Genomic DNA, 12,949 nt, shown 5'->3' on the forward strand with positions numbered 1-12,949 from the left:
TGAAGCTGTGGCCCCAGAGAAGACTTTCTGTCCTGAGGAAAGGTCTTGGCTGATTGTCCCCACAATAGTGACATCTGTGGTCCCTTAGTTTTACGGGAGCTATCCCAGGCTTCTAGGCTTTCTAGGTTTCGGTTTAGGAGGAAATAAAAAATATAACCCTCTTTGTCCCAGGGACAGTAGAGTCATGTTTCAATATCTGTATAAAGTTTAAATTTAATCTAGATCTTCAATGTGTTTTATTACTATTGCTTCATGAGTTTGTCTAATTACAACTGTCATCAAACTTGTTGGCTTTTACTCTGCAGAGTGTTGGACAGATTCCAAGAGGGGTGTGGCCAGTGTCTAGACTAACTGGGATTACAGAGAAGATTTTTGCTGCCTCTGAGGTTGGGCTCTTCTTCAGAATAACTTAGAGATAGCCTTATGCCAGAATCCTGATTATTCGTGATTCATGATATGTGTATGAGTTCTCTGTCATTGCAAATGACTCCAAAATTTAGCAGCTTACAGCAGCACACGCTTGTTAGTTCCCAGTTTTTCTGCATGGAGAATCCAGTATCACCTGACGGTGTCCTCTGTTCTGGGGTCTTATGAAGCTGCAGTGAAGGCATCAGCCCTGGGGTGGTCTCATCTGAAGGGTGGACTGAAGAAGGATAAGCCACTTCCAAGTTCCTGAGGTTGTTGGCAAAATTTATTTCCTTCGCCCTCACTTTAAAAAATTTTTTTTGCAGTTTTGTTGAGCTATAACTGACATATAACATTGTAGTTATAGGTGTACATATAACATGTAGTTTAAGTTACAGGTGACATATAACATGTAGTTTAAGGTGTACAGCATAATGATTTGGTATATGCATATATAGTAAAATGATTACCAGTGTTAAGCTTAGTGAGCATTCATTACCATTATATAGTTACAATTTTTTTTTTCTTGTGATAACTTTTAAGATCTACTTTCTGATCTTAAGAGAGTAACTTTCAAACATACAAAGTGTATTGGTAGCTGTAGTCACCATGCCATACATACAGAAAATTCATTTCCTTGAGGGTTGTTGGTCTGAAGACCCCAGTTCCTTGTTGGCTATTGGCTGGACAGGCACTGAGTTTCTTGCCATGTGAGCCCCTGCATAGGACAGCTGCTTCATGAGAGCCAGGAAGGGGGGACAGCTGGCTGGCTGGCTGGCAGGGAGTCATCATCTCCTGTAACCTAATCATGGATGAACCATCCCATTACTTGTGTCATAGCAAGTTGGTTACAAGCAAGGTCTTACGTCCAGCCCACTCTCACGGGGAGGGGGTTACACAAGAGCAAGAACAGCAGGTGTTGGCATCATTGGAGGCTCGTGGATTCTGCCTGCCAGAGCTATAATTTATTCTATTTAATATAGAACATATAATACAAAAACACATAGTATAGGACACATGGAAGTGCAGTGCACAGATTTATTATGTCATGTTATGCTACTTTGCATGGTCTTTAATTACAATAATAACAATAATAGGAGAGGAAAGGAGGAAAAACACATGTTAAAAATACCCTTTCTTGAGAAAGGCTTGAAGAACCATAAAAACAGATGGTGTAGAATGAACAAAAATGAATTTCGTGACTCTTCCTTCCTAAGCTGGACATGAATCAAGTGTGGCAACAAAGCTGTCATTGACCGGGGCCTCTCGGCCTTCCCCAGCCTCTGAGTTCCCTTTGTGTTCGCACACAGATCCTACCCTGGCCATGACAAAAGTCAGCTTTTTGTCCCTCCTTTGCCTTCACTGAAATCTAGAAACCTTGTGATGGCAGGAAAAGCCTGTGCTTTCGTTATTGCGGACTTGAGGCTTTTTTATCGCAAAGTGGAAAGACAATTCTTTTGGCCTGGGTTCCCTTTTTCCTCATTTCTTCAGTGCCTCCCCTACAAAGGAAGAAGGATATCATTCATTCATTCACTTGCATGTAGTTGGTAGCTAAGTATATTAGGTGACAAATGATGGGGGTTAGGGTACATGTTCGGAAACTCTGTCCTTCACGACTCTTGTCTTAGGGGGGTTTATGACACGATGGAAAACGAAGCACCCCTTTATTAAGAGCTGGAAAGACCCAAATCAAGCTCTGGTGTAAAGAAATGATGCCTCTTGATTCCTACTCCTCCCCGCTCCTTCCACCCGGCACTGTTTTTGAGGCAGGACTGCAGAAAAGTCTGGTCAGGGACAGAACGGGGAGAGAGGAGCATGGCTGCTGGCACGCGGAGCCCATCCTGGGGTCTTGTTCTCATGGAGATGGTAAGGTAGGAAACAACCCGCACACTGTACTGAACTTGAAACTCAGGTAAGGGAGTAATGTCTCCTGTAGGGCTGCAGGCTCTGAGCTGTGTGGGTCTCAAGGCCCCTTCCTTGGGCGGGAGATGGGGGGAGGGGGGCAGTGCTGAGGCCCTGTCCACTGTGGTGGGTGTAGTCTTTGAGTCTTTGTTTTGCAAATTCCTCTCTCTTAAGGACTCTGGAAAGAACCCAGTGGAAAACTGGCCTGTACCTTGTATCTATTCCCTGTGGGTCATCATAAGGGTTTTTAACACCATGAGGTAGCTAAGCGAATCCTTACTGTATTTGAAGGGTCACTATCCCCCTGCCCCTTTCTCTTTTTTTAACAGATGGGACAGCTAAGCTTTCAAAATGTTAAGTAACCCATCCAGGTTATACATTGGTGAGTAGAAGAGCTGAGATTTCAATCCAGGCCCATATTCTTTCAAAGAAACCGTGCTGCTCAGCTGAAGCGGAGCTGGGCAAGAGTATTTCTGAAGATCGTGTGACCAGAAATGGCCTTGAATGCTAAGTCCTTGATGACTCAAAAAGAATTCTGATACATCTTTGCCTACTTGCGCTAACACCTAGGCACATTGACTTTGGACGCCATGATTTAGGCTCCGGGATTAACGGGGAAGCGCCACACTCCAGTGTGGGTGTGGTCGCTGTGCCTCATGTGCTGAGGGAGATGACGGTGCGCTGTCCCACTGGCAGGGGCCAGTGTGTGTGCTCTATGGTTACGCAGCTTCCAGCAACTGAGATGCTACTAGAGATGCTACTATTCCCAACCAATAGGGCAACTGTGCTGTTTTCCCACCAGCCCACCTGGTCGTTCATTCCATATTCCCACAGCTTGCCTGGTTTTACCCAGGTCAGGACTCATTTTCTCTAGCTGTGGGCCTTCGGTCTTGACCACATATTGCTGCTGTCTCTTGCCTTTTGTTTTAGTCTGGGGGTCAACAGACTTTTTCTGTAAAGAGCCGAATAGGAAATATTTTAGACTCTGAGGCCATATGGCATCCATTGTAACCATCCAGCTCTGCTGTGGTGTGAGAGCAGCCTAGACTGGACGTCAAGGGATGAACAAGGAAGTGTTCTAATAAAACCTGATTTACAAAAGCAGGTGGTCAGCTGAGCCTGGCCTGGAGGCTGTCGTTCGCTAACTCCCATCTGGACTACAAGCCCCGTCAGGACAGAGGCAGAAGTAGGCTCTTGCCAGGTGCTGGGGTGATAGTGAGAAGCAAGAAAGATCAGGGCTCCCGCTCAGTACCTTACCACAGGCTGGGTTAATTCCTCTGTCTGTAGCAGAATCTGAGGCAGTAGTTTTGGGTGGCCTTGCAGAGTGAGACTCTTGAAGAATTGCCAGAGCACAACCTCTTCTCGTCGCTGTCAGGCGCTCCTCCTTCATCCACTGACCGCTTGAAGTCTGCTACCGTGTGGTAGGAAGGGACTGTGGAGAGATGGCAAAGATCGCTTTGAGGGTTTAATTGAAAGTTCATTTTTTCTCTCCCCAGATCTTTGTGTGACATCTAGGTGGTTGGCACTGAGTATTCACACATGGGACTCTGTTCTTATATAGCTTGTGGTCTAGTGGGACAGATAGATGACAGATAAGTAAAAGTGAACGTATATTTAAAAATTGTGGTAAGTTCTTCTCAAAAGAGAGAGGTAAGTCTTGGGGAGGTTAGTGGTAGCAGAAAGAAGAGGATAGAGACCTGTTCAACACCATCCATGGAAGTGGATACTGAAGTTGAGATCTAAAGAATGAGAAATAGTAGCCATGCTGAGAACTGGGAGAGGAGCATTTTAGGCAGAAGGAGGAGAATGTCCAAAGGGCCTGAGGCAGGAGACTTCACTGGCTTAAGCTAAAAGTGGGGCCATGGGGCCTAGGATGATTGAGCAAGAAAGAAGTTACAGAACTGTGCAGAACTCTCAGACTTGGGGGGAAACTGTGGATTTAGTTGAAAGTATAGCGGGAAACCACAGTCTGCTTGGACTACCCTAGCAAAATACCACTGGCTGGGTGGCTTAAACCACAGACATTTATTTTTTCACATTTCCGAAAGCTGGAAGTCCAAGATCAAGGTGCCAGTCCTGTTGGTTTCTGGTGAGGCCTCTCTTCTTGGCTTGCAGAAGGCTACCATCTTGCTGTGGCCTCTCCTGTGTGCATGCATGGAAGGAGCGCTCTCTGATGTCTCTTTCTCGTCTTGTAAGGACACCAGACCTGTCAGAATAGGGTTCTGCCCTTACCAAATAGTTTAGCCTTAATGACCTCCTTAAAGGCCCTATCTCCACACACAGTCACACTGGGGGTTAGAGCTTCAGCCTGTGATTTTTTAAGGCAGCTCAGCTCTGTCCAGAATGCCTGGGAAGGGTCTAAACGGGAGAGTGGCGTGACTGGGGGGGGGGCATGTGGAAGGTGATCATGGGATGTCCAGTGTGGGAGCACGGCAAGAGAGACGATGGTGGTCTGAAGTAGGGTGGCGGCCATGGGGCTGGAGACGAGGGAATGGGTTGGAGGTGTGTGTTTCAGCAGAAATGACTGGGCTTGCTGTGGATCGGGGCTCTCATGCCCGGTGAACTCACCTGTACCCCTGAATAACCTGGAAGTCTCCAGAGGGTCTGTTTCCAGCGACGGTGTGGTGGTTGGCATGAGCAGGTGCTTAGTGAAGGTTGAGTAAGGGCACACGTGGCCGCAGTATGCCACAGTGGTGTTCAGAGACGTTCCAGTGTTTCCAAATCCATATTCCAGATAGTGCCTACCTTACAGGTGCCATGGTTTCGATCAGAAAACTCCTCATGTCACTTGGGGCTTCAAAGAAATGATTTCTTCCTCATTTTTCTTTGGTAATGCTAAGATGATGGAGCAAAGTGATTCCAGTATGCCTGCATCACACACACACACACACACACACACACACACAGGCACGCACGTGCACACACACACTGTGGAGAACTTCCGCTCAGCTCAGAGCTCTGCTTTCCAAGCAGCCCACACAGTCTGGCCTGGGGTGGATGTTCTGCGCTGAGCTGGCTGGTTATGCAATGTCTTGCTTACTCTGGATCATATCCTTCTGGTTGTCAAAGCCATTCCTCCTTGTCGGCTGCTTCCTCCACCTCAAAGGACTGGATCCATTGAAATGTGGGAAATAAGCATGGAGACGCTTGCCAGTAATCATGATGAGGAAATGATCTCTTACAGAACGTTTCTAGGATACACTGACCCAGACCCCCGAAAATGGTTAAAGTGGCTCGTTTGAAGTCATGTACGATGACGAAAAAGTGTTTCTGTATGGTGCTTTCAGACTTGTGAATACTGTATATGTCCCTATGGTGAAGAGATTAGCTCCTAACTCCTGCCACTTCTGAGCCGCAGTGTCCTTATCTGTAGGATGGGGTATTATTATCTGTCTCACAAAGCCGTCCTGCTTGACACACAGCAGGTGCTCAGAAAATGGTAACTGCTTTCATTACTTTAGTTCTGAAACATTGCTGATGCAAGTTTTGCACTTAAGGGTTTGGGAATTTTAATTAATTAATTATTTAATTAATTTGACAGGCAGAGATTACAAATAGGCAGAGAGGCAGGCAGAAAGGTGGGGGGGCAGTCTCCCTGCTGAGCAGAGAGCCCGATGCAGGGCTCAATCCCAGGACCCTGGGACCTTGACCTGAGCCGAAGGCAGCGGCTTTAACTTACTGAGCCACCCAGGCACCCGGGTTTGGGTATTTTAAAGAGAGTGCATTAAATTTAAGTATCAGCTAAAACATAGCTGGCAGAATTTTACAGAACCACAAATGAGGCTAATGAAACCTGTAAAACCCCAAGAAATAGTTATTTACTAGCCCACAGAAAACTGGGAAAGTGGGAAAATGTTTTACTCTGCAATTAAAAGGTTTTAAAATAGAATATGCCTATGCTTAAATGTAGTCCTATTGTAGTCTAATAATTTACCTCCTGGTGAGGGGTGGTTACATTTTGGAAGACATTTTGAAAGATGGAAAATCCTAAAAGGGATAAATTCTCACACCTTTCCATTTGTTATTATAAATAACATTTTTTCCCTTAATTTTGGAGCAATCGGCACACTTACTGTACTGTGAGGACTGTATTGAGTATTTACGGGAGGCCAAATTCTGAACCGAGCACTGTGCACACATCATTTCTCTTAGATGATGCATGGCAGTTGTTGGCATTTTGGAAAATAAATGAATGTCTGGATAACCGGGACTATTTTATACATATGGATTGTTAACTCGCCCTTTTAACTCAACATGTTTGGACTTTTGCAATGTCATTAAAAACTCTTCTCATCGGCGTGCCTGGTTAAGTTGGTTTCCTCTCAGGTCACCATCTCAGGGTTGTGGGATCGAGCCCTTTGTTGGGCTTCGCGATCAACCCAGAGTATGTTTGAGACTCTCTCTCCCTCTCTCGCTGCCATGCAGTCTCTCTTGCTCTCTAATAAATAAATCTTAAAAAAAAAGTCTTCTGATCATGGTCTACATTTATACTATCCCATAGTAGGAGGATATCACAGTTTATCTACACAGTGACCAACCCATGGATACGCAAGTTACTCTGAGTTTTATGGTTTTAAATAATGCTGGACAAAACCCTCACATAAATATTTAAACATTTCCTACCTGCTCAGCTAGGGCTATGCAGATTTAGATATCTGCAATGCTAGATTTGATACAAAGCGTGCAGGCAGCCAAGTGGTTCCATTCAAGGCAACTGAGACTTGATGAAAACATATAAGAAACTATAATGTAAAAGTACAAGATAGAAGGTCTCTTCTAGGAGGGTGGTTGTTTTTGCCGTAAAAAAATTTTTTAAGTAAGCTAGATGCCCAGCGTGAGACTTAAACTCATGACCCCAAGATCAAGACTTGCATGCTCTACCAATTCACCCAGGCAGATGCCCCTTTGCTGCAAATTTTTATGACCATGCAAGTTATTCAAGGAATTTCGGTGTTTTCCTCTAGAGTGGGAATGACAGCAGTGCCATGGGAAGTTTTGAGGACCCAGTGCCCCCAAAGCATTTCACCCGGGCCTGACGTGCAGTTACCACTAAGTAAATGTGAGCTGCTATTATGAACAATGTCAAGTACATGGCCATATGATGCTAATGTAAATAATGACAGGCTGCATGTCTGTCTTCAGGTCTCCTCTGGTCTCTGTGTCAGTATTTTTCTAGTATAACTGAGGTTGTGCTTGTCCCTTCTGCAGTCACTTGGCACAGGGGTGTGCTCACACACAGGCGACAGATAGGGTGTGGGTGGGGTCGTTTGGGAGGGAGGGGATGAGGGAGTGCTCCCAGGAAGCCCTTAGTAAAGTGTGAGCTTGTATTTCAAATGTATCACAGAGCAAAGTCTTAGAGTATGAGCCTTAGCAGAAACCAGGTGTCCGAGGGCAGGGTTTCCCAAACGTTGCCAGCAACCCACAGTGAGAGATGTAATGGCACTGAGGGCCACAAAGCAAATAAACGTGTCTATGCGTTGGTTAGGTCAAGCAGTTTCAGCAAGCAGGACTGACTCTTGTGATGCCTGCTCTACTCTCATATTTTGTGGTCTGTTTCATTTCATTGTAAGGTTGGTTATGGATTCAGTTTATTTTGCCAGTAGAGACCCCCCCATTTGAAATACTACCTTAAGGTTTGTATCTGCTTTAAGAGTTTGCAACTATGTTTTTGTTGTTAAATCTCACTGAGGCATGGAATCCCTAATGAAAGGTTAATTTGAACTGTGGGGGGCGCTATTCAGACACACTTGCCTGTGAGTTGCGAGAATGTTCTGTTAAAAGGGCACTAAAGCAGGATGCAGGCAGGAGTCAGCCAGACCCTGGGCACCAGTTTAAGTCACTCTGGTTTCTCTGTCTCTTCAACCAGGTAGTTCCAGTTTGCCGGCAGCATGAATTCAGAAAGAGACTCGGAAACGACCTTTGAGGAGGATTCTCAGCCTAATGATGAAGTGGTTCCCTATAGCGACGATGAAACCGAAGATGAGCTTGACGACCAGGGGCCTGCGGTCGAGCCGGAACAGAACCGAGTCAACAGAGAAGCCGAGGAAACCCGGGAGACCCTGCGAAAAGGTGACCTCGCTGGGACGGGCACCCTGGGACCTGTCCGTGTCTGCGCCCATGGGGCAGCGGCAACAGGTGCACAGGCCAGCTGGCCCATGTTAGATGGTCCAGGAGGTCTCTTCCTTCTCCAAGGGTGATGCGGCTGGGAGAAGGGTCGCTGGGCTCGGACGGGCACACGTCCTCGGCGTGCTGGGCCATTCCACCGACCTGACCCAGTCTGCCCGGAAAGTGGCAAGCACGGGCTAGCGTCTACTTTCAGAAGGGACTTGCATATGCAAGAATTTGCTTGTTCCTGGACTCCGGAAGCTTCACATTACCAGACCTTTTGCTCAGTCAGTTGTGACCGTGAGATGGCTTGGGCTCTGCTTGCTGTAAGGGGCCTGTCGTACATGCAGCAGCCGGCGCCCCTGCCCAGAATGGGGGCAGCTCCGAGGCCGGGTCTGGACCAGGGGCCAGGACCAGACAGTAACTGTTTCAGGCTCTGTGTGCCATGTGGTCTCTGTCACACCTACTCGGCTCTCCCGGGAGCTCTTAAAAATAGCCCTAGACAGTCCGTCATTGAGGCCGAAAGAGTGTAGCTAACTTTTATGATGCAGCTTTTCCTCTGCAGCTTTTCTGTTTCATTTTCCGCTGCTTCTCCCACCCTGGTAAGCAAATGTGATCTTTTCCTGTGGCCGATCCTTTCTTCCTTGGGCCCCAGATTTGCTCCAGATTTCAGGTGGAAAATATTTCTTCCACAGTCCCTAGAATTCCAGCTAAACAGCTTTGGTTTTTCATTTATAGAAATTTCCGCTAAGTTATGGTTTTTGACTCTCAGGATGTTGTCACCACAGCGTTGGTCAGAATAACCTCTGATTCTATCTGCTTTCCCCCAAATCTCCATCACTAGCCCATCTGTCCTCCCAAGTGCCCCTGAAGTCTGCTTCCCTCGGATTACTCCCTGCTACCCTCATCTTTCCTGCTGGGTTCCGCTCCCTGGTCCTTGTGGGGTTTTTTCCAAACCATTTTCACCTGTAGAAAGAGCAACAAGCATGAAATGCCACTCGTGGGACGATTCATCCTGCTCTGGCCAGACACTGCCTCTCTCCCCGATGTGGGGAGGTTCTTCATGGGGGAGAGCACGCATCCAAACGGGCTTCTGCCTACAATGGGCTCCAAAACCTGGCAGGCCGGCGACCCATGTAGACTGTTTGCCGTCTCTGGTTTTCCATATCAGACATTTAGAATGATCAGAATTTACTGTGGATTCCTGGCTGTGAGTTCAAGCTGTTGAGTGTTAAGCTTAAGAGCTTTCTGCCTTGAAGCAGAAGGTACTAAAATCAGGATAATCGAGCTAAATTAAAATGGAAACACTGCTGATCTGGACAGGAATGTGCTCTCTGTCGTAACAGGTCCAGGCTGGATGTCGTTCGAAGGGGGTTCAAGCCAAAGTAGCCCGACAAGTTAGCAAAGGAGTTCTAGCTGACTGCCCCAGTCCTGAATACCACGTTTCTTCCTCATTCCTTCTCCCTCCGAACCTCTCAGTTTCCTAGCACAATCTCAGAGTCGCTATCATATGTGGCTATCTGATGAGTTGGCAGGAAACCGGCTCAGTGAGGTTCAAGGTGAACTTTGCTGTTGCTGCCTGGTGCCCTGCCGTCCGACGTGTGGTCCAGGACGCAACAAAGACGGGGTTGGGTGCCTACAGAAATGTCAGGGAAGCACGTAGTGGACGGAAACGCTCACCTCTGGTTTTTTCCAACTCTGCTTTCACATCTTGGTGCTCAGGGCCCTCTCCTGATCATGCCTTTTGCACCTTCCTTATAGATGTCTACTGTTGGAATACAGGCCTCAAGGGAGCCCAGACGTGTTCTTGGCGCTTCATAGTCTTTTCCCATGGTGGCTTATGTTTTTAGGGGACTCTGGTGGCCTGTCCTTCCTCCCTCCCTCCCTTTCTTCTTTCCTTTTTCTTTCTTTCTTTCGATTGCTTACGTATTTGAGAGAGCAAGCATGGACAGGGAGAAGGGCAGAGGGAGAGGGAGAAGCAGACTCCCTAGTGAGCAGAGAGCCCAAGGTGGGGCTTGATCCAAGGACCCCAGGATGGTGACCTGAGCCAAAGGCAGACACTTCACCAAATGAGCCACCCAGGCACCAAACCCCCTTTAAAAAAAAAAAAAAAAAAAAAAAAAAAAAGATTTTATTTTTAAGTAATCTCTACATCTATACCCAGGGTGAGACTCAAATGTACAACCCCAAGATCAACCCGTATGCTTTCCAACTGAGCCAGCCAGGTGCCCCTGGTGGTTCTCATTTCTTAACATTCCTGTCCAATGACCTTGCTTGTGACTTTCAGAAATATTATTCTAATACCTCTATCTGCCCTTCCCAAACACATAGAGAACGTTCGGTAAGTGCTAGTACGTCTCTCCCTGCATTCCCATCTCTGCCCTGCTCACCCCACAACAGATCGGCTTCCTGTCTTCCTCCCTCACTCCCTCTGTCCCTCCCTGTCCCCTCTGTACCCCTCCTCCTCCCTTCTGATTGTTTTTTCCCCCATACTCTCACTTGGTCATTTTCCCAATTAAGGTTGGGTCATTCTGACTTGTTTCAATTCAGCCTTCCTCTGTCTGGGCATTTTATATGAAGGACAGGTTTTTTTTTTTTTTTTTTCCTTCAAAGAAATCAGTTTTTTATTTTTATTTTTAAAAAATTTTATTTTTTATTTGTCACAGAGAGAGACAGTGAGAGAGGGAACACAAGCAGGGGGAGTGGGAGAGGGAGAAGCAGGCTTCTGGCCAAGCAGGAAGCCCCATGTGGGGCTCATAGCCAGGACCCTGGGATCATGACCTGAGCTGAAGACAGAAGCCCAACCGACTGAGCCACCCAGGCGCCCCAGAAAGTTGGTTTCGTAAAGATGCCCTAGGCCAGCTGAGTTCAGCAAGTGTTCTGCGAGACCCATTTTGCATGCTTTTCAGTTGAAGGACCTTGGCTGTGGGCTGCGACTCTAGCACAAGGGTAAGCATGCTGCTAGAGTGTGTCACGGAGGAGGAGATCAACCCACAGGTTTTACAGGAGTAATTTTACCCTTAGTTTACTTTGAGCAAGGATGGGCACAAACAAACGTGCGTGTTGCCCATGCTATGGGATGGGCCCGCATTTCCTGAGGAGTACACAAGAACAGCATTTCTTAGCGTGTCTCTGGGAAACACGACATTTGCCAGATGCGCCAGGACACAGATCTGTAGCCTCTGAGACTGGAAACTCAGAATTCTGACACCTCTTCTTGGAGTTTAAAGGTTGTCCGTTAGTACGAAAGGATCCAAGAACTCAAGGCATTCAATAAAGCGGTTTAATTTTATATAGCCACACGTTCCTAAAATTTCTTGACTCTAGAATGCTGTGGGTTGGTTTTTTGTTTTTTTGTTTGTTTTTTTTTTTCCCCAATCCCACCATCTTGTTGTCACCTAGGTCAACTCCTTGAGTAATTCTGGGCCAGTGAGGAGCCAGCTTCCAGATGAAGTCCTTGGGAATGCATAAGGAATCGGGAGAGGTTGCTGGATTAATGCATACTGGCTCTTTCTTCAGAGCCTGGGCCTCCTCGGCCACACTGCCTATTGGTGACCTCTCCCATCTGCCCGCTCTGCTGGCTTACGCGTGGACTCACAGCTTCCCTGTCTGCAATGCGTTCCTACCTGAATCCTGCCTTCTGCCTTGGACTGGTGTCCCGTCTCCTGTTATCATGGCCAAGCTTCTGGAAACTCATTATTTCTCCAGAGCCACATCCTCCCGTTGCCCTGGGTTTTTCTGCTCCATGGGCTGCCCCACCACCCCAAGCATATTGCTTTTGTTAAAGTCCCCAGGAACCCCAGTGCAAGGCCAGTGAGCTTTTTGTCAGCCCTTGCTTTCTGGCCTGTTCTCTCTGGAGTGCTGGACCTTTGTAGCAGCCTCTCCTTTGGGAACCCTGACCTCCTTGGCAGGTGGCAATGTCCTCTTGTCCGAGCACTCTTCCTGTTTCTCCTTCCTTCTGGAGAATGTTCACCTCCCCCGTCACACTCCATTCTCTCTCTTCAGACCTTCCTTTGGCAAGCCGACTCCCTTTAACCTGAGTACGTACCGCACCTCTCTGTCACTCTAAGAGGCAAGATGCATGGTGGGGAGGAGGTACGACGCTGGGTGCAGATTCTGGGCTTCAGCCCTGCTTCATGACCTGCTAGCTGTGTGACCTTGAGGAAGGGACATCCCTCCTCCATGCCGCAGTGGGCCCATCTGTGCAATGGGCACAGTATCTGTACCTACTTCGTTGGGTAGTTGTGCAGATTAAATCAGAAAATCAGTGTAACGGATTTAGGACTGTTTCAGGCATACAGTAAGTGCTCAGTAAACGGTGTTTCAGGCATACAGTAAGTGCTCAGTAATCGGTAGCGTTATCCCCACCACCCCCTCTGGCCAGTTCCTCCCTTAATGTCTTTCATGTCAGACTGAAAGTGGCTACCCTTTCCCATCGTCTCCTCCCTTCTTTCCATCATCACAACTTCTTCTTGACCCCTCCACCCCCTTTTGGGGTATTCAGGTTCTCTTGGACAGCCCCAGGCTGCAGCTGCGG

General features: G+C 47.4%; 1 protein-coding gene across 1 annotated transcript in view; it reads left to right on the forward strand.

Annotated features, from left to right (window-relative positions):
* The window catches only part of ATP8B1 (ATPase phospholipid transporting 8B1), a 126,044-nt gene that overhangs the window by 52,119 nt on the left and 60,976 nt on the right, over positions 1 to 12,949 (forward strand). Inside the window, exon 2 of the mRNA XM_059140999.1 lies at positions 8,174 to 8,376. Coding sequence (XP_058996982.1) covers positions 8,196 to 8,376 — 181 coding nt within the window. The 5' untranslated portion in view covers positions 8,174 to 8,195. The remainder of the gene's footprint in view (positions 1 to 8,173; positions 8,377 to 12,949) is intronic.

The sequence above is a fragment of the Mustela lutreola genome, chromosome 11, assembly GCF_030435805.1.
Source record: "Mustela lutreola isolate mMusLut2 chromosome 11, mMusLut2.pri, whole genome shotgun sequence".
Classification (NCBI taxonomy): Eukaryota; Metazoa; Chordata; class Mammalia; order Carnivora; family Mustelidae; genus Mustela; species Mustela lutreola.